Source organism: Triplophysa rosa, linkage group LG6 (assembly GCF_024868665.1).
Source record: "Triplophysa rosa linkage group LG6, Trosa_1v2, whole genome shotgun sequence".
In the NCBI taxonomy this organism is placed as follows: Eukaryota; Metazoa; Chordata; class Actinopteri; order Cypriniformes; family Nemacheilidae; genus Triplophysa; species Triplophysa rosa.
In genome coordinates this window covers 3,203,380-3,226,742 of record NC_079895.1, presented here as the reverse complement: position 1 = coordinate 3,226,742, position 23,363 = coordinate 3,203,380, and the positions used below count along the sequence as shown (strand labels likewise).

General features: G+C 39.4%; 1 protein-coding gene across 19 annotated transcripts in view; it reads left to right on the top strand.

Moving 5' to 3' along the window:
• The window catches only part of tns1b (tensin 1b), a 182,928-nt gene that overhangs the window by 118,957 nt on the left and 40,608 nt on the right, over nucleotides 1–23,363 (top strand). For 14 of the 19 annotated variants that reach the window (XM_057336913.1, XM_057336911.1, XM_057336903.1 and 11 more), the window contains 13 exons: nucleotides 2,571–2,612; nucleotides 9,598–9,647; nucleotides 11,800–11,971; nucleotides 12,050–12,100; nucleotides 12,181–12,303; nucleotides 14,060–14,124; nucleotides 14,683–14,766; nucleotides 17,308–17,420; nucleotides 18,118–18,178; nucleotides 18,639–18,714; nucleotides 21,254–21,383; nucleotides 21,523–21,588; nucleotides 21,682–21,798. In XM_057336913.1, the coding sequence (XP_057192896.1) occupies nucleotides 2,571–2,612; nucleotides 9,598–9,647; nucleotides 11,800–11,971; nucleotides 12,050–12,100; nucleotides 12,181–12,303; nucleotides 14,060–14,124; nucleotides 14,683–14,766; nucleotides 17,308–17,420; nucleotides 18,118–18,178; nucleotides 18,639–18,714; nucleotides 21,254–21,383; nucleotides 21,523–21,588; nucleotides 21,682–21,798 (1,150 nt within the window). Of the gene's footprint in view, nucleotides 1–2,570; nucleotides 2,613–7,202; nucleotides 7,440–9,597; nucleotides 9,648–11,799; nucleotides 11,972–12,049; nucleotides 12,101–12,180; nucleotides 12,304–14,059; nucleotides 14,125–14,682; nucleotides 14,767–17,307; nucleotides 17,421–18,117; nucleotides 18,179–18,638; nucleotides 18,715–21,253; nucleotides 21,384–21,522; nucleotides 21,589–21,681; nucleotides 21,799–23,363 lie in introns of those variants that run through there. The other 5 variants (XM_057336909.1, XM_057336917.1, XM_057336922.1 and 2 more) reach the window with 2 other exon arrangements.

Genomic DNA, 23,363 nt, shown 5'->3' with positions numbered 1-23,363 from the left:
AAAAATAAAGAAAGGCTAAAAGATAAAAGATGGAGAATGCACTGTAGGAGAGGAGATGACAAAATACTGAGAGAGGTTGAAGCAAGATGTGAGATTGACGGCCAGAGAAAGTGTCTGATTCTGTGAAATGTGTTAAGGTTTACCATCTGGGCGAAACATTCCGATTGGCACTATTACAGATTGTTTGATCATCATGCAGTCCTCAGACAGCCCCATCTTTACTTTTATTTTCCAGCACGCTCTAACCAGCAGGACTGAAATATTGATCTAACAGGAGTCTATCCATGAAAGTTTTCTACCTGTACATTTTGATGCTGTCATTGATTCTGTTTGGATTGCATGCTGGAAACTCTTGTTTCGGAGTGGTTGACACCACTGTATGGACATCTTGACAGACCCCTGGATTATGGATGGACTCTGTGTAGTTTCGCCAACGGTTGTATCTTGATTCGCTATTTCCCATTTGCATTAGTGGTCTGGTCTTGCAGGTCTGGCTCGACTTCTTTGCATGACTAGCGGGGGCCATAATAGGTTTAACGGTGGTCACGCTGGATGGACGTAACAAGCGGCTCGGAAGCATGCAGAACGTTGATGTTGCCAAATGTTCGGTGTCGGTGAAGCGGATGCGCTCTAGTTAGCGGTTTCAGACTCAGCTCCTGCAGTCCGTTTCGGGGGCGACAGTAGTGTACACTGCAGCTGGGGTATATAATTTCTTGCTAGCTTTATTAATCTTGGAAAACAGACTTGGCGAGTCGTTTTTCTCAGGAATCGAGACGGACGTGTAGGGTCTTTTGCGGAATTGGGAGATTTGATGATTCACATTACATCACTGACCGCTCAGACCTCAGAAGCCTGAGGTTTCGCCTCTCTTCTGAATCACCCGAATGTTTGAGTCTCCAAAGTTCCCTGGATGTCATTTGTGTATTTTCTACGGTTTGTATCTTCTGACATATTCAACCATCCCATCGAGTTTCAAAACCGCACAGCTGCCCATTACTGGAAATATATAGCAGGACTTTCTTCCATATCTCACTGGTTATAGTTCGATCTTGCCCATGTCCTCTTGTCTCAGCGTGGTTATTTCTTGTGTTCCTGTGCCATCTCAGTCTTACAGGGGTACTTTGAGTCTGGCCAGGCTCGCGCTGGTTCATGACATCATGGATTCCTGGGGGCCAGAGAGCTCATAAATAAATACCTTCCCTGGCTCAGGACCTCAGAGCTGATGGGGGAATAAGTTCGGTGTAAAACTTCTGTATATGGTGCGTCTTGGCCACTGGGCAGTCTCCCCGTTTTCACAGTAATGCTGGAGCTATGCGCTCAAGTCTAAATATTTACCCAGGCTGTTTAGTGATGCACCTACACACCGGGCTCAGCCTGTAACCTCTCCTGCGCCCTTTAGCCTTGTTTGGGAGTGTGTCACCGTTACAAGTGTGCAAGGCAGGATATATTGTTTTGTTTTATTGTTCTTTAAATTATGATATAGGACAATCCATACAAGAACAGTACAGTCCAAATAAGGCAGTCTCAGTTTTTCCTTCCTCCATAATGTAGCATATGTCATATTATTTACTCACTACATTTCATAAATATATGTTGTTTTTGTTTACCTTTTTATCTTTTGGGTACATTAAAAACACCTAATAGTTTTTTACTTTTGACAACAAACTTACAAAAGCACACAACTAATTCTGCTACACTCCTGCCAGAAGGAGAGAGAAATAAATAAATCCCATAATGCACTACAACGTAATCATTACCATTCATTACAGTACTACAATATAGTTTAAACACTTGGCTTCTTTTAGCATTTGTTTTGGAACTTGCGTTTTTTCCTTAAGTTTAGCTTGTGTAAATATGAATTCAGCAAACTCACTCAGATCTAAGTGAAACATTTGATAAGACCACCTTGACGCTGAATAGCATGAAGAATAAATACAGACATAAACTGTTTATAGAAAATGACTCGAACGTTACTCCAATACCAGCAAACATGGCAAAGATGTGCGAGTCATTCACTCTTGTTAATGAGTGAGTTTTCAGAATTATCAAGTGATATTTTTCTAAATTCTTCGTTTGATGCAAGGCTAATATTTTTTTTGATCAAGTTACATGTTTGCATGGTTTTAATAATACCATTTACTGTAATAATGAACAATATATGCTATATTTATATAGTATTTTTTTGTGTGACTGTAGTGAATTAGGCGAGACACGCAAGCGTATGCTGTTGTAAATGTATTTCATGATTTTTATTTTTTGCAATAAATCATTATTACTCACTCTTTATGTTTGTTATTGGATTTTGCAAATAACTAACCAATTAAAAAGTGCTTGTCAGCTTTGACAACACAGTATTTAATCATTGAATAAGTACAGTTTTTTTCTATTTCCAGATCCATCCATCTGAGGTTTTGGTTGGACAGCAACAATATGTTGTTTTTTATGTGTTTTTAATGTTTTTTATTTTCAAGCTTCTGGTGTCCTAAAGATATGTAAGACTGAAGTCTTTTTCCACAGTCAGTGTGTTTGCTGGACACCGTCTTAACAGATTTCTTCACTTTCTTCCTCAGGCTCCCAGCGTTGACCTCCCTCTGAAGCATGTAGAGACAACAGTACGTATTTTACTTATGTTTTACAACCATATTAGTGTGCGTGTGTTTTCTTTACAACCGCACATTACAAGCCTTACACACTGTAAAGTCATTACTGAATGTTCTAATCGCTTGAAATATAAATATTGAAATAACCGCTTTAAAATATAAATATTTATATGGTTGGCGAAGGCTGTTGCTATGCATCTGCTGTAGTCTAAACTTCAGCAGTCTAAACCTCACGGAGTGATGAAGCTCAAATTATCGGTTGGATTAGCCAAACACAGCCTTACTGGGACTGTAATGACCATCCAACTGGTGAATGAGAAGACCAGTGCTAATGTTTTAAAGGAATAGTTCACCCCCCAAAAATTAAGTTTGTCATTATTCTCATGTTTTTCTGTAAAGCCTACTTGGAACGCTTGAAAAAACATCTACTTGTTCAAAGAATGTACAACGTTTTCAATGCAGCAGTTCGTAGTGACCGTAGTGGCTTTTAAGAAGATTTGGTTTACAATTTTGTAATATTGGCATGTTTTTTTGTATTTGGCCGTGGTCACTATGAAGTGTTTAAAAATGCGATGAGATGCGTGTCCTTTTGTATTTGACAGGACATCAGCATATGGGTTTGGATTGTGAGGATTTAGTACAAATTAAAGGAAGAGGTTCAGATTAAAATCATGCTGTAGCTCAAGCACGCGTGTTCACATGGGGCGTAACCCCCCTCAGAGAAGCTCTCCATCAATCCACCATGTTCTCCCCGTTCCCTCGTGTCTGTGAGTAACACTCACGCTCGGCCAGACGCAGCAGCTGCACATGACTAACTGCACTGAAGCAAATAAAACTCAGACGTTTGTTTGGATGAGCGTTCCTCTTCAGACTCTCCCAGCCTCTTATGGTCCCACTGAAACATCATTAGATCTTTTTATTGCAACAGCATTGAGCTGGATCGCAGCCTGAGGAGATGCCATAAAGAGAAAAGCCCTACATATAGACTTCTGGAACAGTTTGACCAAACAGTTTCGCCACTTTAGCGTGAGATATTTGCATCGGATTCCGTCCAGGCACAGCGTGTGTTGGTGTGTCAATATGTCGACGAATTCACTGCGTTTCTGTTCAGCGCAAACACGCCTCCCAACTCTGTGAATAATGCCATCATGGGCACAATTCATCCTTTGTCAGTTCCTCCCATCGGATGTTATATTAACCTACAGTATGAGTAAGTCTATACCAAAACTGCTGCTAACTTTTATTTTGGATGTTCTGCACCGATTATGCGGGAAAACCAGCTAAATTGATCATTTATTTTATCACGGTTAAAAACCATCATCTATGTGCCCTTTTTAATGCATTTTCTTATCGAATAATATCAAGCACAGTATATAATAAAAATATGTAGCAAGTTGTGAGCTCATTCATGTTTGGCTTGAGGAAGGAAGTATCGCATTGCAAATGCGGCATTCATGCATTCCTCCTGAGCTGAGAGACAGCTGTCGCGTGAGGTGTATCATAACATTACAGTCTTGAATTCCCAGTGTTGCTTCTAATGTGCTTTTATAACCGCTCGACAGATAAATAACCAGATGTGTACGGTCATGTGCAAGAACATGTTTGGTTTGTGGTATTTTGTGTTAATTTCGCAGTGTTTAGTTCGGCCATCATCCCCTCTAACTAGGGATGTAACGATTCACTCAGCTCACGATGCGATGCGAGTCACGATTCTGATCTCACGATGCGATTTATTCACGATTTATTTTTACAAAATGAGTTGAAACAAATTAGAAATGAACAACTTCCCTTGCATTATTTCTTAAATGCTTCACGTTTCGTTGTATAATAAAATAATGTTTTATTTCAAATAACAAAACTAAACTGCAATTTTATAACAAATTAATAATAGAAAAAGTCTCTTTAATATAAACAAACTAATACTGTCTGAGCTTTTCTTGGATTTTTTTGCATTTAAGAAATATCAGTATGTCCACGTTTAGATTTGCAGTGAAAATAGCGGCCCCTGCTGTTCAAAAAATGTATTGCGATTCAGTTCACACCTCAACCGATTTGAATCGTCACTCATTATAACCGATTTTCAACCGGCTCACGGTGAATCGTTACATCCCTACCTCTAACCAAGTAAACACGTGAGGTAGCTGAACTATCGTGCCAAATCGCAAAATCTTTTTGTCACTAAAATGCATTAAGGTTGAAAGTCACAATTAATTTGTTGCAATGATGGATAATTGCAGTCATTTCCGAAGCGCTTGAGTTTTAAATAGTAGCCCTCATCTCTCCTTTTCAAGGATACAACTTGTTGAGTTCAGAGAGATGTTGCTAAGCAGCGTTGCAGCATGGTATGCTGGGGGTTCAAAGGTCCTGTTTTTCTTGAATTATTTTGGACAGATTGTATTTTTTATTTTTGTCCAGGAGAAATATCTACAATTTTCCTAAATGAAAAATCAGAAAAAAATGAATGACTTCACAGGTAAACAATATTATAAATCTTACCCCATCTGCACATATTTGTTCTTATACAGTATATACAGTATATATCTATATATATCGATTTTTTTCAAAGCGCAAGATTGTCAGTATAAATGAATATACAGTACGTATATTCATGTAAATATTTTTTTATACATACACATGATGTATATGTGTGCCACTGCCTTTATATATACATATAAATGTACACGCCACATGCATGTATTAAATAAACACAAACATTTATTATGGAATCAATTAATCATGAATCATATATCAGATATTTGTTCTGGAAAACAATCATTTTGTGCTGTGCTGACTGGCTGGATAATGCTTTAAATGAAATATCTTTATCACTTCTTTGTAGCTCACGTTGTCTTGTTAATATACTGTACATGTCTTTAAAAGATCAGTAATATCGCTCTTAAGAGAACCAGAACAGTGTGCGTGCAGCTGTTGGCTTGTGGAAAACAATGTCTATGTTTTATATCACCCTGTGTGTCCATAATTAAAGCTACATGTCCCTGTGGCTCACGCCTGGGGCATCATGGGAAACTTGCACCTCCTTCACCTCTGGGGTCTCTCACGGTCATTTGGTTGTGGTTGTGGTTATGGCGATGTCTTTGATTCATGATGGGAAGCAAATTGAATCTCGAGAAGTCATATGACTTCCTGTGTCAATGTCCTTTTTTACCTTTCAGAGCGTGACAAGGTATTTGTTTTTTGCCTGACTATGGGTTAAAGCAGTCATAGTTTGAAAATGTCTTTGGTTCGACTTCAGTCATTGGATTTAAGTTATTATCCCCTCTGGCTCCGATTTAAAGAGGTCTCATCATGAGGAATCAATTTTTCCTTAAATTCTTGAGATGAAAGAGTCCATTGTAGTATAAAAACGTACTGTATTCTTTAAACTCATATTTTTTGTAAACATTGCATCAAGACAATTTGTCCTTACCCAAAAATGCAAAGAATACATCAGAAACATTAGCAAATGATTTACACGGCAACAGCAACTAATGGGTGACTAAAAATGGTCCAGTCCAAGTAACAAGGTAATATAACGGGAGTATGACCTGATTTTCTTATTGCTAAAGACCAGACCTCTACTTTACATTTGTGCATTTAGCAGACGTTTTTATCCACAGCGACTTAAAGTACATTTGAGCTATACATTTTTTGAATTCGAGTTCAAAACTGTGCTGTTTTTGGCTAGGTGTCACATCTGCCTCTCTATTCTCAAACTATAGTCTGTGTATTGCTATTGTTACATGATGAAATGGCTTGGAAGTGTCGACGTATTTCCTTTTGAAAACAGGAAGTGGGGGTGGGACGTGTCAAAGGGCTTTCAATTAGCTCAATTAGCCATTTGAGAAAAAAATAAGGGATAGTTCACACAAAAATGGAAACCATTGCATTGTTTGCTTATGTCATTCCAAACCTGCAAGATTTTTTTTGGATCTGAAGAAGGCAAATAGAAGATATTTTAAAGAATGTTGGTAACCAAGCAACATTGGCCCCCATTGACTTCCATTTTATGAACACAAAACCACTGAGACATTTCTTAAAATTTCTTTGAGAAATGTATAAGTTTTGAATGACATTAGGGGGAATAAGTGATGATTTTTTATTTTTGGGGCAGAGAGGGTTGAAAATGTATATGTAACATGAAATCGTGGCGTTAAAAGTACAAGGTTCAGGGTCATAGAGAGTACGGAATATAGTCATGAACTTGGCTATTTTGGGCGCTGAAGAAACGTTCCAAACACCGTAAGTGGACCCAAGGGATTTCTGTTATTTTGTATATAATATGACCCTTTTGTGATGCAGTAGACTATAAGTTTGTATCCACGAAGGAGAGATGGTGGGTCATGGTTTTCTGCTAAAGACACAACCGTGAAACGTTGAAACTGTTGGGTGGATTAAGGAGGTCGGAATGATCAGCTGCTGAACGTGTGACCCAGAGAGGGAGCAAAGGCTAGATGGAAGATCCAAACAAATGCGGGTGGCAGAAACACACGCACGCAGCATGGGAAAGAAAAAGGCGGAGCAGTGCCGAGGAAAGGGAGGGCTCCGAGAGGGAGGCGAGTTCAGAAGGCGGGAGGGAAGAACAAAACAAGGCAAAGAGAAACTTTTTTGAGTGCAAGAAAGAAGGCTGTGGTCCGCTGGATTTTGACGGCAGGCATGTGGCATCCTCAACGCGGCGCAGGACCAAAATAGAGCCGGGAACGTGAGGCACGGTTTGGGAAAAGGGGAATGCGAGGAGAACCCGAGCGTTACTTCCCAACCATGAATCCCAGCGGCTCTCTACGAAGGCGCTTGTCTTCCTTGCGCGATGCCTGGAGGTGGAGTACAGGTTACCTGTTTAAGGTAGGCCCTCGGATTTCTGCGGAATTCCAAGCTTTGCTCTTTTTGGGTTCATGTTGGATCGCACGTCTTTGTGTTGGAGTTGCATGCGCCGCCTCGCTCTCGGACGGTTTATTTGTCGGGCCGCTTGCAAGCAGTGTTTTACAGCTGGTTTTGATCAAGCCTGCCTGAGACCCCTCCAACCCCCCACCCACCCCTTCTTGGCTGTCCTTCTGGGGGTCGCAATTATCGGCTGATTAACTGAATGTTTTTGGAGCTGGGCACAGTGTGCCGATAGATGGATGGTTGGACTGTGAGGATGGGGAGAGGGTCTTAAATGCCAGGGTGTGTTGTTGTAGTAGTGTGTCATAACGCTTCTCTCTGGATAAAAGTGGGAGGGGGGCGAACACTCCCCGTTTTTGTTTTATTATAGCTTTTATGTTGTGAGTTTCCTCGTGTTTTAGGTTTATAATGGCCTGGCCCTGAAATCTATACATGAATGTGTGTTGGCTACAAAATGTGCTAATGTTCTTTTACAATCTGTCGATTTGAAACTGGATCGGTCCTACAGTACCGCGCACACATTGTTGTAGTGGGTTTTAATGGATTCTTGGACAGATTAATAGATGGAGGAAATGAATGCGTTTTAACAATGATGTAAACTCAAACGGAAAGATTCATGAAGTAACATAAAACACATTCGACTGTTAAAAATGAGAGTGAGGGAATGCACGGAAATGTAAAGGAAATCGAAAGTGATGCGTAATTTTTTACACGTTTCAGAGTTTTGGCTATCCAAATTCAATATTCAAAGACAACTATAAGTAAGAAGTGTGTAGGTTTGTTTGTGTTTGTAAACACGGTGGCTTATTCGAGCTTTCAAAACATCACTGTGTTTATTTGACCGTCCTGACCAGCCGAATGTGGCAAGAACGGTTGAACCAATGACATGAGTTTGGTCCTTTTTTGTGTTAGAATGACTCTTCACCTAGTTAAGGAGTAGAACTGAAATGTAAAGGCCATTTTCGTTTGCTAATTCTATAATAAATAAACGTTGTAACGTTGTGGTCTGCTGTGGTTTTGGATTTTGTTTGAAAAAGAAAGCAAAAACTTTTACAGAGTATTTCTTTACCTTTTTTCTATACTACTCTAAGATTTCTACTGTACATATGAAAAACCAGGATCCATACAGTTTTAGAACGGGCCCCAGCCCTGTCTGTAATTAGACGTTGATTCTGGGTTTTCTTAGTAAGCATTGTTCCTTTTTAGTCTTGTCCGTCATGCCCTATGGTGCACCATCATTTAGTCACTCACTGAGTGTTTCCACATTTGTGAGATCTCATCTGTTTCTCACTTGAACTGAGACCATGAACATGCTGGACTGGTTGATGAGTGTTTTCAAATAAGTTTCAAACATTTTCCTTTGCTTCACTATTCCCACCCCAGACATACAGTATTGCTTGCGCTGACACAACCATTGGTTGAGATAAGAGCTGTATTTAATTGGCTGATTATTATTATTCATACACTATGTATCAGTTAATACAATTTCCAGTTAAAAATTAAACTATAACTAAAAATTAACTAAACACAACTTTGCTGTAATGCATGAATCAATGTGTGCTTAAAGTGTTAAGTTGTTTGCTTGCTTATTGAATTGAGTTTTTCCGGCAACCATTTCTAACAGTAAAACTGATTTATTACAGTGTACAAATAACCTTCAATGGATAAGCAACCAGTAGTGATGTTTGAGTAAATGTTTTGTAAATTCTTTTTTTATTGTTTGTTTACGACTTCTTTGTCAGCCTGATGCTTAATAGAAATTTTCGATTAGATTTAAACATTTTCTGTCGACTTGCTTTGACACAACATGAAGCTTCGTAATCTGATTAATTTTGATCGTTATTTTGGCATGCTGTAAAAAATGACCAGTACATTTTCAGTTCTTTATCTGTTTATTTTACGGATATTTCCGTTAATGTTAAAATGTAATTCAGTGCAGTGCAAAATTAAAAATACAGATAAAACAACGGTAAAAATGATCATGGAAAATTCCTTCACATTAAAACAGTATATTGTACCCATTGTTTATTTTTTACAGTTTGTATGAGGGGCCATGACATGAGTGTCGTCAGTTTGTCTTTCTCAAACAAGATACTAACTCGAATTTCTTGCGTTTTAGGGCTCAACCAAATCCTCCAAGAGCATGGAGTCTCGACGCAGACCATCCAGGTAAAAGATTTGTTTTATCAGAAATCTCCAAGAGTTCTCTGGTGTGATGTACTGCTGTAGTAAACATCTCAATATACGCTCACAGCGTTCCCAAATCCGTGACATTTGACCTCTTCTGTTGTTGGTCTGCTCGGATTAGTCTCACATACTTTATTGCAGTCTGAGAATAAACGGTTTCAAAAATGTCAAACATCTACACTCTTAAAAATAAAGGTGCTTCACGATGCCATAAGAACCTTTTTCAAATGGTTCCATTAAGAACCTTTATCATCCGAAAAAGGTTCTTCAGATTCTAAAAAGGTCAGAAAGAAATGGTACTTTGAAGAACCTTTGACTGAATAAAATGGTTCTTCTATGACATCTCTGTAAGAGTGTATACAACCCCCTGGGATCAGTTATGTATGTCCTAATAATGGTTCTCTGTCACATGGATTACATAACCAACAACACGTTTATCTTGGATGATCATTTGCTGATGGCATTTGCCGTGGGGATTCATGATTACCCTGGTTACTCATTCATTTCAATGCAAAAGCAATTGGAAATTTTTAATAGATTTGGCTATCTTTTTAAAAAGAAAAACAGGCCAAGTTTGCGTGTTTTTACACTTTAAATGAACCAAAGAAATCGGTCCTGATATTTCATCCAGTGAACTGAATAACAGGATTTAATAGAAGACTTTGTACAGTTATTTGTACAAGCAGTTTAGCAACAGGATGATATCATACACTTGTGGAATCTCACATCTGAACAAATACAGTAATTATTTGGTTATTGTTCGAATTTAATTTGATGCTTGATAAACACAGTTGTTTACAAGTTTTAACAGTGTTTTAATTGAATGAGCTCATTTTCTAAAGGAAGATGCAGTGTTTAAGAAAGTGTCTGGAGAACGTCTGAAGCCGATCCGTTCTCTTAATCTCGTGTCTCTTGGCTGTTGGGTGTGGTCATGCCATTCTCAGAGACAGCTTTGCTCTCAATTAAGCTACCAGGGGAATTTTTGCTATTTTGTATACAAGGACAGCTATTTTGTTTGTCCTTTACTTTGGCCAACTATCTGTTCGGACAAGCCCTTCAAATGACCGCTTGGAACGTTTCTGTTTTCCCATTGCAGAGCATTGTGTATGGACGTGATACAGATCAAATCTGATGTTCAAAATCAAAGAAATACAGAAATGTCATTGAATTCTGCTTTATAAAATAGGAAAGAGTTCATAATTAAAAAGATTGTTCAATCATTGTTACGTCTCTTACAAACCAAGATTAGGCAGAAATATCGGGGTTGCGCAACAGTGGGTGTTTTCCCAAATATTGTGTATTGTGTAAGTGCAGTGTTTATATATAATGTACCATGTGCAATCATAAAGCAATAAAAAAGTTATTTGCATGCGTTTATTCCACATGGATTGAATGCAAACTGTTGTTCGATTAAAATCAGCCGCAGAGAAGCTTGGCAAGCACAAAAACTGCCCTCACCGACAGAACTTCCATTAAAAGTGTAGCATATGCAGACATTTGGCTAAGTAATGCATGTTTAATTAGACACATTTTTTTCAATTATTTTCACTGTAATTGACATCTCTTGCTCAGTCCTCCGTATAGATTTCTTGTAAATGAGTCTGTCTCAGTGCATTCTGGGATGGCAAACGGTGAACCTATTTATGATGCCATAAAATGCTGCACACGTAGGTTTAACAAACAGAACCTCCGCTGTCCTGGTAGACTTTTATCTGATCGCCCCGAAAACCAGACCTGAGGAGAAAGTGAGGTCAGAGATGGGGGGGGGGCGATGTGGTTTTGTCCTTGGCAGACTCGCGCCTCACCAGCGACCAAATTGTTTTCTTTGGTCTGCCCCGCTGTGCACATGGAATGCAGTATATTTTCATATCTTTGTTTATCAATCTTTCCCGCTAAACTTCGTTCAAGCCATCCTGAACATCAGATCGGCCCTGACATATGAAAGATGTTGGCGTTCCTCTTAAAAGCACGATGATTTGGTGATGTCACGTACCGTGAGACACAAGACTGTGCTTGATTTGCGAATTACAAGACTTCCAAGAATCCAAGATTGTCTAGAGCTTGTGACTGTGAGTCTGTACTGCATTGTTGCACTCGCTTCTGTTTTCCAAGCGATCTGTTCTCGTTTTTGCAGGAGTCTGAGTTTAATCCAGGCCATGGAGGAAAACTATGAGGTGGACCTGGTCTACATCACAGAACGCATCATATCTGTGACCTTCCCGAGTTCAGTAGAAGAACAGAGCTACAGCGCTAACATAAAGGAGGTGGCCACCATGCTACGCTCCAAACATGGAGACAACTACTTGGTAAGACATCTTCCAGTTTTATCACTACTAATATCACAAATTCAAACGGTTTTTGAATAAAACACACTTTTTTTACAGCTCTTTAACCTCAGTGAGAAGCGATATGATATCTCCCAACTGAATCCCAAAGTAGGTTGATCCATGACTCATATGTTATGTAATGAGGGGAGGTTTCCTTCTGTGGTCTCATATGTGTTTGCTTGCGTAAGGTGCTGGATTTTGGCTGGCCGGATCATCACGCTCCTGCCCTGGATAAGATCTGCAGCATCTGTAAAGCTATGGACACGTGGATGAATGCAGACAGTCACAATGTGGTGGTCTTACACAATAAGGTAGTGTTTCAGAGTCTCTGTTGCCTCTGTTTTTTTTTCAAAGGCAAAGCTGCAAAGCTCCTGTGCAGACATTAAACAAGGAAGCTCAGTTTTACGACATTATTTATGCATGCCACATATTATAGTTACTGTAAACAGTGCCCACAGGGCTTTGTCAGTAGATGGCGTTCTCAGCAAGCTCCTGAGCTTCTGTTTGCACTCTTCTGCCACTCTTGGATATTTGAATTATATAGAAAGAAATAAAGCGCAAACATCAGAGAGCAGCGTATGTAGCGTTTGGGGTCACCGTATATGTAGGTGGTCTGATTTACGATGCGGCTGCAGGGTTTTGCATTAGTAGCATTTTTTATTAAACACATTACGGTTTTACTTTTACAGTTTCTCCGTTGTTTTGAAACCCCTTTAGTGACCCAGTTTTGAGGTTCACACGAAGCTGTGTTCATAAACAATATATTTAAATGTTCCCTATTACTCCCCTTTGATCTGGTTAAGTCGCATTGCTGAGTACCACATATAAACATACAGTAATGACAAGACGTTTGAAGTTGCATCGTTCTGGTTTGATAGCGGTACTGTCAAATGCCTTTATAATGAAAACAGGTTGTGAATAGAAACATTAGAAACCAGAATATATCTTCTAAACAAGTTCTCATCTGATGGGTCAGAACTAAAAAAATCTGGTTTGAAACAATGCAAGGTGCAAAGAATAAAATCAAGCCACAAAAAAGCAAGTCTTTTTTGTGTCAGAAAATGACCCAAGTTAATTGATGTCAATGGGGACGGTGGATTGTGATGAGATGGGATGGGATAAAAGCGTTTTTGAAAGTGGGCACAACCTTGCAAACGTTTCTGACTCTGACATAGGCATCTGTTGAACGATGATAATTTGAGCTTTAAGAAATCTAGTTCGCTGCATTCCCACTCCACACACCCTCCATCAGATGCCCTATGCCGTGTAGCACAGCCAAGAGAGACGCCCAGAGAAGATGTGATCTGGGATTAAAAAGGGCCAAAAATCTTCACTTTCCTTTTTTTGAACAGAAAACCATAAACACTGCATTGTTATGGCGACCTGTGTTGTTCTGTGTTGTTCTTTGTAACAATGGAAACAAGGGGTGATGGCTTGATGGTGGAAATGTGTGATCATTCCGAAAGTGAGAAAGCAGTGTTCAAAATGAAAGAAAAAAAAATGTTTATTGTTGATATTCTATAACATAGGAGTTGGTCGTTCCTTTGAAGTGTGTAACTTAAAGTGATTATGCTCGTGTTGAGTTGTTTTTGTAAATTGTGTACCGGACCTTCAGAAATAAGCTCAGGTCAGGTTCAGACATTAAACTTCATGATATATACGTTGGTTATTTACCCAAAGGCAAGAAAAATGAGTTTAATAAATAGCTTCATTTTTCTAACCATGTTTTGTTAGTATAATGCTGATTTCTGTCATTTTAATATCCAAAAATGTGTTTTAGAGTGAGACAAACCAACTAATATTACAAAACATCATCAAAGTAATCAAATCCCCTGCTAATAGTTAATAATGTGTATGGCGTTGATTTTTTATATCACTTCCTGAAGGATGATGTCATCATGAACTGGCATTTGTAAGGGATATTACAAAAGACAGGTAAACCGAAGAAGAGGACATAAAAATGATGAAATAATTGTCAATTGTAACAGTGATTTTTAATTCTCCATATTGCTATAAAACTTTTGGTTGCATTATTTTCTAATCTTCTGTTCAATTTTCTCCATGCAGGGAAACCGCGGTCGAACAGGGGTGGTTGTGGCGGCATACATGCATTACAGCAACATATCAGCAAGGTAAGACCTGCGTACTGTTTGTGTTTATTGAATTAAGGATGTTCCTTTGAGCACTTCCTAATCCCACATCATAAAACTGGACACGCATTGGGTAACATGAGCGAGGGCTGGCCGGGAAAAACAACTGCCAAATCGCATCATTTTACAAAGGAAGATTTGTCTTAAGACCTGAATTACGTGCCTTTTAAATTCATCCCTGATGCAAAAACTGTATTCAGGCTGTTTTTGTGGTCTGGAGGGAGTCATTTTAAGAACTCCATGCACTGGATTGGATTTAAAGGAATAGTGCACCTAAAAATAAAAATCCCTCGTTATTGTATAACTCGTGTAAGTGAACACAAAATAAAGCAAAACGTTCACAATGTTTTTTTTTAAGATATTAAAAACAATGAGTAAATGCTAAGCAAATATTCAGTTTTTGGTAGAATATTAACAGAGAATCTGTCATGTATTCCGTTGCAATATCTGCGCAAATAACCACATGGAGCCCATGTTTATCTTTGCGTTTAAAACCATAAACATTTTTTCTTCAATAAATAATGTTTTCATTTATCACAGTGCCGATCAGGCTCTTGACAGGTTCGCCATGAAGAGGTTTTATGAAGATAAAGTGCTTCCTGTTGGTCAACCCTCCCAGAGAAGGTCAGTTGTGCTTTGTTTACTGTCTGACCTCTGCTGACCTCTTATCTTTACGCTTTATGAGTTTGACCCTCATCGTAAATGTTCGGTTACAGCTATTGTTCACATTTATGAGCTGTACCATTCTGATAACAGCGTTCGAAACATGCAAATGAAACGTGTATGGTGTTGTTAGCTTAACATGGGTCAAGTGGTTCTTACCAAATCTTTAGTACATTATGGCCGTGCGAAATGATTTTTAAAAGTCGTCGAGATCATCAGAAAAGGTCCGTTACATATATTATATTATATTATATTATATTATATATTAGTACTAGATTAAATGTACTCTTTAAACTTATAATTGTCTTTTTACATTTTGTACACAAAATTGGAGGTAATCTTTCGTCAAACACTTAAATCTAGGGATGCACCAATATGTACATTTTGGCTGAAAATGGTAACCGATAATTCTCGAACATTGGACGCCAATAACCGATATATTGGCCAATATACAGTACCTAAATATTAATATAACATTTTCTGAGACTGAAAATAATCTTTTCCCCCTGAAAATCATGTACCAAGCCTACTTTACACTACTTAAAGATTCTTTAACTTTTAAACTTCTGGTATAATGATTATTTATTCAACAAATTACAGATGTTCTTCCAGAGCTACCCAGAAAGGTGTTCTCTATAGCCACATGTCTAACAGGTCTCAAGACAGAAAGCATTCAGACAGCAGTCGGCTTCAAACAATATGCTTTTGTCCCTATAATTTACACATTCATAAATATCGCCATTCTACATCAACAAAGTTTTGATAATAGCAGTAAGTGAATGATCATGACAGAAAACTGTACTGTACTGGATTTTAACTGTGAGCAGCGTGCAGCTGAAGTGATTCAACCAGAGGAATGATTCATAATTTATCGGCTGTAATATATCGGCCTAAATTTTATTATCGGCCGATACGATCGCATTAAAAATGACCATTTATCGACCGATACCAATATGGCAGATAATTTATCGTGCATCCCTACTTAAATCCTCAAAATCATATATTAGAGTTGGTGGGAATGTTGTTAGGGACCATGCATAGTCTGAAGCCATGAAGATTCGCTGTAGAGATGCTGATAGGCCAGTGTTTGAGATCTCGGACCTTGTTGCTGTAATTTCCCAAGATAAAAATAGACAGGAGTGGTTGTCCAGCAGTCTGCAGTTGTTAAAAGAGGCATGTGCATTACTGACCTGCCAAACCAGAATTGTACTACTGCAGCTCTACTACACACAAACACACTGATCCAGTCTTTGAATTTTACATCTGCGGTTTCATTTTATATGTACAGTCAGGTCCAAATGTCTGAGACCACATTGAAAATCTGACTTTTTTAAACCTAGAACTTGAAACAAACGAAAAAAATTTGTATTGAAATACACGGGGAAATGATTTATTTACGATTTTGCACTTTTTCTAGATCTCTCATTTAAATGAATTGATGCATGATGGACGCTTCTGTAGTCCAAATCGCTCAAGTGCATGCGTGCAAATATGCATGCTCATTTTTACATTGAAGTTTAATCGTTTAACTTGTAATGAAAATGGTTGTATTAGAAAAGCATGCAAAATAGATGCATTTTCACTAGTGGTCTTAGACTTTCAGAGTGCGTCTGTGATTGCATTTAAAACATTAATTTATGCAGCAAAACTGACTGAAAACGTATGCGCACCACTGTATAATCTCACACATGCCTCAGTTATGCTTCATAAGTGAACACTGCTTTCACAGACGTAAGCATTCCATCTACACATGGCAGAACTGGCACTTCGGGCTTCATTAAACTGGCTCTCATTGTGTCACGTAGTTCTGCTGTAATGGCGTTCTTTATGGAAAATGGAAAAGCAAAGTCATCTCGCTTCACGAGAAGAGAAGAATTCAGAGCTCATGAGTTTTGCCAGCCTTGGGCCTTGGAGTTTCAAAACTCTTAAAGCTTCATGGGAAAGGCAGAAAGAGGCGAACGCTCCGGTCACTGTCCATCTCAAGGGACGTGGCCTGACGAAAACTGCCTTTCCTGTTTATAGAATCCAGCATCAGCAGAGCGGTCCTCAAACGCCAAATGAAAACGTCTCACGACCCTAAATAGACTTCACAACAGTGCTTAGATTTTTATATTGTACATTATGCAACGTGCACACGTCTGATGCTGAAAACCCATGTTTTTGCACAGCTTTACATTTGATAGCTTTTTAAACTTGTAGGCCTGGTTTCACAGACGAGGCTTAAGGCTAGTCCCAGACTAAAATGAATGGGTGACCTGTATTACAGAAATATCTTAAAATATATCCGTGCCATTGTTTTGTCTCAAGATGCACACCAGTAATGTATTTTTCTAAGGCACTTTTATAAAATCTACATAAATACGAAGTATAACTAAGGCATAGTCCTGGCTTGAGCTAAGCCATTTCTGTGAAACCGGGCCGTGATGTTTTTACTGTATGTGCCTTCCCTGATTTCTTCTCTCGTCACTTTGTTTCTAAATTCAATGTTTTTGTGTGCTGTAGGTATGTGCAGTATTTCAGCGGTCTTCTCTCCGGCCACATCAAAATCAACAACAAGCCTCTGTTTCTCCATCACGTCATCATGCACGGGATCCCCAACTTCGAGTCTAAAGGAGGTAAGCTGCAGCTGAATGTTTGTTAAAGGTCACTGGAGATGTTGAAGGCAGATTTCAGGAGCCTGTCTTGGGCATCTCGCAGCCGCCCGACCCCCCGCTGCCTTTGACGCCTCCCTGTCAGACGCCTCCTGAGAGACTGACGGGCCGCTCTTTGACACATGATGGTTGAACTGAGTTCAGTCTCAAGTGCATTGATGTTTAAATATGATTTTAACACCTCGGGTCTCGGGTGCAAAACGTAAAATTGGGGTTTCAATGCATTTTGTGATTTTGAAATGCCACATTGCATTAGTGGTAATCTGTTCTTATGCATTGCAGACTGTTTTCTTCATTTTGCACGAATGCAATAGCGCAATAAACGATGCATGTAGTCATGAACTCGGAGACCCTCCCCATGACGAAATGCGAATTGGTCACAGGAGACGCATGTTAATACCAGGCGTGAACGGTGATCCGTCTCGGCTGACCCCTGTGATCATGGATGTTAATAGCAGATGTAAACAAGGCCAGAGTGAGCTAGACAGACACTTTCTGCTCCAAGATGAAGGTCATGGATTCGACTCCCAGTCAACGCATCCATGTAGACCTCGATTAGCTTTAGACGAGTGTGCCTATATGTATAATCCAGCTCTTCTAAATTCTGTTTTCACTTCTAAAACTGCACTAACACATTGTTATTGTTCTTCCCGTTTCCCAGGTTGCCGCCCTTTTCTCAAGATCTACCAGGCCATGCAGCCCGTCTACACATCTGGGATCTAGTATGAATGGCTTCATGTTTTTCTGCACTATATTGCTCATGCTGCCCTGGCATCAAGCCCAGCCTCCAAAGCAACCAATCACATGCTGCCCCCATCACGTCTGCCCCTCCCGCTGGGTGTCTGGGAAAGCTGAATCACACACATTTAGAGCGGCCAACATGTGCCGCTTTCATACAGCTGAACATGGCCTCCGTAGCACTTTCTGCACACTTGCGGAGAGCTGTTGTGTTATTGTCATTAGGGGTGGGAACCAAAAATACGTTTTGCCATGATTTTAGCTATACTTTTAAAGCGTGCGTTTTTACACTTGCTATCCCAAATGCCATATGATTCCGCAGTACGCTGTCATCTTAATAGGAGGACTTTTTTTTCCATTGACCGTGCATCGTAAGGGAGAAACTGTTTGTGTTAAATGTGTTGTTGGTTGTGCTTAACAAATGTATCTGTCTGATATTTGCAGTAATGTGCAGGGAGACGGTCAGACCAGCATCTGTATCACCATTGAGCCTGGCCTGCTCCTCAAAGGAGACATACTGGTAAGAACATTGTTGTGCATCTCACGAAACCTCATCCATTATACACCTTTACGTAAAAAAAGAGATATTACGTTATATTTTGCTTTGAAGGAAAAGTTCATCGCAAAATCAAAATTGAGTTGTTTTTACTCACCCACATGACGTTCAACATGTTTTGAGTGTCTCGGGTGTCACCTAAATATTTGTGTTCCGAAGGCGCCGAGATGTCTTAAAACATGTTGAACGTCATGTAACACCATTTTGATTTTGAGATGAACTTTTCCTTTAATCAGTTTTCAACCTAACATTTGTAAAATGACTATTTTCGTCCTCAAACAAGCTGTGTTTTTTTTCCCTTTTGGGGTCAAATGTAACCTGTGCACAGGTGAATTATGACACGGTGGAAGTGGAGAGCACGCATGGCATCCATTTATGAGCAAAACATGCAAACAATAAAGCGGTGCGTCAAACGGGGCATCCATCAGACAAGATAGACTTTCCTGTTGAAAGGCACTTTTCTCAAAGAATGCCAGCATGGATTTATTCGCACTTTTCCCCAGAAATCTTTTTGGAGAAGGAAGCCGAAAAGAGCTGAGTGCTTTATCGTGTGCAGTTATGCTGCGCTCGTGGAGGGCTCTTTCACTGATGTTATCGTTTTAGGAAGTCCTTAGCAAGCATTATCAATCAAAGTGGATCTATAGAGAACTATAAACCGAGGACGAACCACAACAGTAGCGTTTCTGTTTCTAAAGGGCACAAGAGATCAATATGTGCTTAGCGCTTACAGTAGAAAGTTTCCCTTGAGGTTTAAGCCTCTTAAAGGGATAGTTCACCCACAAATGAAAATTCTGTCACCATTTATTCATCCTCATGTCATTTCAAACCTGTATGACTTTCTTTGTTCTGCAAAACACAAAAGAAGATATTTTGAAGAACGTTGGTAACCAAACAACATTGACTTCCACTGAAATAGAGTTAAAATAAGAAATAAACATTTATTAAACAACACGAGAGTGAATAAATGCAAACAGAACTTCTTGGATGAGCTATCCATGTTGTTTAATTTATTCACAGGTTTTTTTTATTTCTTTAAATGTCTCTCTGTCATTGCATTCTGACAGAAATGCCTGTCTTGTTTTATTCTTAAATCTTGTAAAATGTGAATCATTGAGGAATGTCTTGCTGTGCCGGACCCCCATCTGCGCGGCTCAGACGCTGTTGCAGTTTGGGAAAACCGCAGGGTTCGATGCCAGGCCCCGTCTTCCTCAATTTTGTTGTGTTTGTTTTGTTTCTCTCTCCGAACTGAGAAGCTGTACATTTTTATGTCCATCTGCCCCAAGTTAAGTAGCTTAATTACAGTTATTTTGGGCTACAGAAAATGGGATACAGTTTCCTCGGTAGCCAGTCAGGACGTTTATATGTCCTCGTCTGGGTTTGGAGAGGCTCAGCAGTCGTACATACTTTCACTATACTGACATATCTGGCTCAGCGGCACCATGGGAAGGCAAGAAGGCGAACAGTCTATTTCAAGCCCATGAATAGACCTTTCTGGGCAGAATGTGTGTGCTGACAGCTTCTAAATGCGGGTGGTTTGTCTACTCTTAGAAGAATGTCTCCCCTTAGGTTTAACTTTATAGACAGCATGTTGATTGGTATTGAAAATAATTTCAACTTTCAACTGTCTTTAGTATGCAATTAAAATTAGTGTGCAGTAAAAATGCAAATTAAACAAAGGTACAGAGGCATAAACACATTGAAGTATACTATTAATATAAATAAAAGTATAATTCCTAAGCTCATTGTGAGTTATTGTAACCGCCACGTTTTACATTATGCCATACTGACAAAAAAATGAACGTGTACAGTATTAAACCCAGTATATTCCTTTGGGTTGGTATGATACTATAATGGTTTAAGCAGCTGATGGCATAACCTTCTTAAACTGCAGCATATCATGATTTTTTTATTATACTTTGGTTAATGTTGTTAATTCGGTTGATATCCGCATTAATCATGTCCGCATGTTGCCATTATTACTTCATGCTTGTTTTTCATGTAGTACTTCAATATGGACAGTCGTGGGTTTTTCTGCTTATTTCTAGACTTCACTTACAATATTGGGGTTGTAAGTCCCTGACTTCTACATGTCAAAGTCTGATCACGTCATTCCTAGGCCAGAAACATTGATGATGAATTGTGCACTGACACATTTTAGAACATTGATGTATGGTGCATTCATATGTTGGGAATTATGATCTGGTGTGTTGAAGTCAATTTGGTCTGAGTAAGATGGTGATGTTCGTACTTGTATTGAAATATAAGATAGATAAATATATAAACCAAGCACCAATGCAGTCGCACTGAAGTCTTTTAGATGTTTAAACGTTGACCTTTTTTTTTCAATAACATCCTGCATATATAAAACCCAAAGTCATTCAGATCAGCTTCTGTGATGTGAAAAAGTCATATTTTTAACAAGTTTGTCATCAAACTACAAATGTTGTTTATCAGCTCACCTGTTGCTTTATGTAAATTGTACTCGTGCTCATTTTCCCTATAGCTCAAGTGTTACCACAAGCGTTTCCGCAGCCCGTCTCGTGACGTCATCTTCCGTGTGCAGTTTCACACCTGTGCCGTTCATGACCTGGGCATCGTCTTTGGCAAAGATGAGCTGGATGAAACTTTTAAAGGTATACAGGGTTTTTCTGCTTTTTTTTGTGAGGATTCAGTATAATTGCATGTATTTTCGCTTTATTTATGAATTGACAGTTAAAATTGTGTTTGTCAATAATTTCAAACATTTTCTGTTTTTGCTTTTGTTGTGAACAGATGACAGATTTCCTGAATATGGGAAGGTGGAATTTGTCTTTTCTTTTGGTCCAGAAAAAATCCAAGGTAAGAACTCTATTGCAGTGCATTTTAACGTGGTACACAAATTACCACGAACTGCAAGAACAGAACAGTAAACCGGTCTCAAAATTGTCATAGGAATGGATCACCTTGAGAACGGGCCCAGTGTTTCAGTGGACTACAACACACAAGACCATCTGATTCGATGGGATTCATATGAGAACTTCAACCAACGCTGTGAAGACTCCATGGATGGTAAGACGCATTCAAAAAGAAAAACCCTTCATTGTCATTTAATGTGTCAAGTTATGTTGCTTAATATCCAGTAAACATTCACTGTGTAGTGCCATACTACTTTGTTAACTATATATTGTGACCCAGAGTTCTGCCACTCTCATATTAATCTTGAGTACCTATAGAGTAGTATTGCATACTTCGTATCTTCGAAGAGTATTTAGTTTGATCACATTTATAAAAGATAGATACAGCTGTACGATTATTTCGGAAAACAAATGACCTCCTGGGGGTGTGTGGGGGAGGAACTAAATCACGAGCACACAATACATCATCGCATTATCCCTCTATAACTGTTGATTCACTTTAAGTTCGTGTTGTTTACATTATGCACGTACGCGCCGATTGCCAACAAAACACAAACATATGACTTAGTCTCACTTACTGCGTGCGGTTCATGTCCGGCATCTTTTAGCACTGGGACTGCTCCATCTATCAGTTTCAAACGATCTGCAAATCCAGCGTTATATCCACCGTTTATATAACATTTATCACTGAAATGCCGTGAACAAACACACACACCTCAACTTCTCTCACTATCGCAAGAGTAACGAGCTGCAGCTGCAGGCCCACAGCGCAGCCAATCTTGACGTAGCGCAGCCAATCTTGATGGTACCGGGTCTTCCTATCCCTCGTCGGTGGCTATTTCTTTCGCCTTGCCGTGGGCATGTCTTTCCGGGAGAATTGCCCAATTAGGGACTAAGAAAAGATGTTACATAACCGTTTTTCATCTTCGAAAAAAACTTCCGAAACCTATACGAACCTTCGGGGAGTGTATCGAGCACAGAAATACTAGGTAATACGTCCAACTCGTTTTTTGACAAGTTGACCATGTTAAGCATGAGAAGACTGCTCGTTTAACATTGTAAAGAAGTCAGAATGCATGAAACTTTAATCCGACGTCAAATCATCAGGGTTCGGGGTGTATTCGAGCGTTATGTGACAGAGCTGTTTGTTTACATTACTGTGGTTATCTGTGCATGTGACACAGACTGATTTAATCACATGTGTTTGTAGTGCTGCTCTGAGGTCAGTTTAAGTTCACACACGCACACAAAACTACCGTGTCGCTGGAACTGTCCATCCTTATGCCCTCATGGTCCTCCGGTTTTAACCTGTGGTTCAGTTGTGCTACTCAGACATGTGATTTGTTGTGCCTTTTTAAGACGTCCGCATTTAGGAAAGGGATATTCAGAATGCAGGAAAATGTCTGTCAGTGTTTGGGACGGTAAAGCCACCAACCACAGTGTTCGTTTTATCTAAATCGCTGCTGATACTGCAATAATATACTGATGTTTTGGTCTGTGTAGGTTTTAAGGATGACAGTGGTTAAAAGTGAGACTGAGACTGGATGGTCACGGTCAGGAGGTTGGTATGATCCCAGGGTTAAACAGACCACAGACATGCCGTACCACCCTGTGTCCCGGGCCTCTCTGGACAGCTTTCAGTGGATGTTTGTGAAATATTTCAGGCGTTGGCTGAGATTTGTGCACCCCATGCTGTGAGAGAGCCGTCGCTGTCAGACC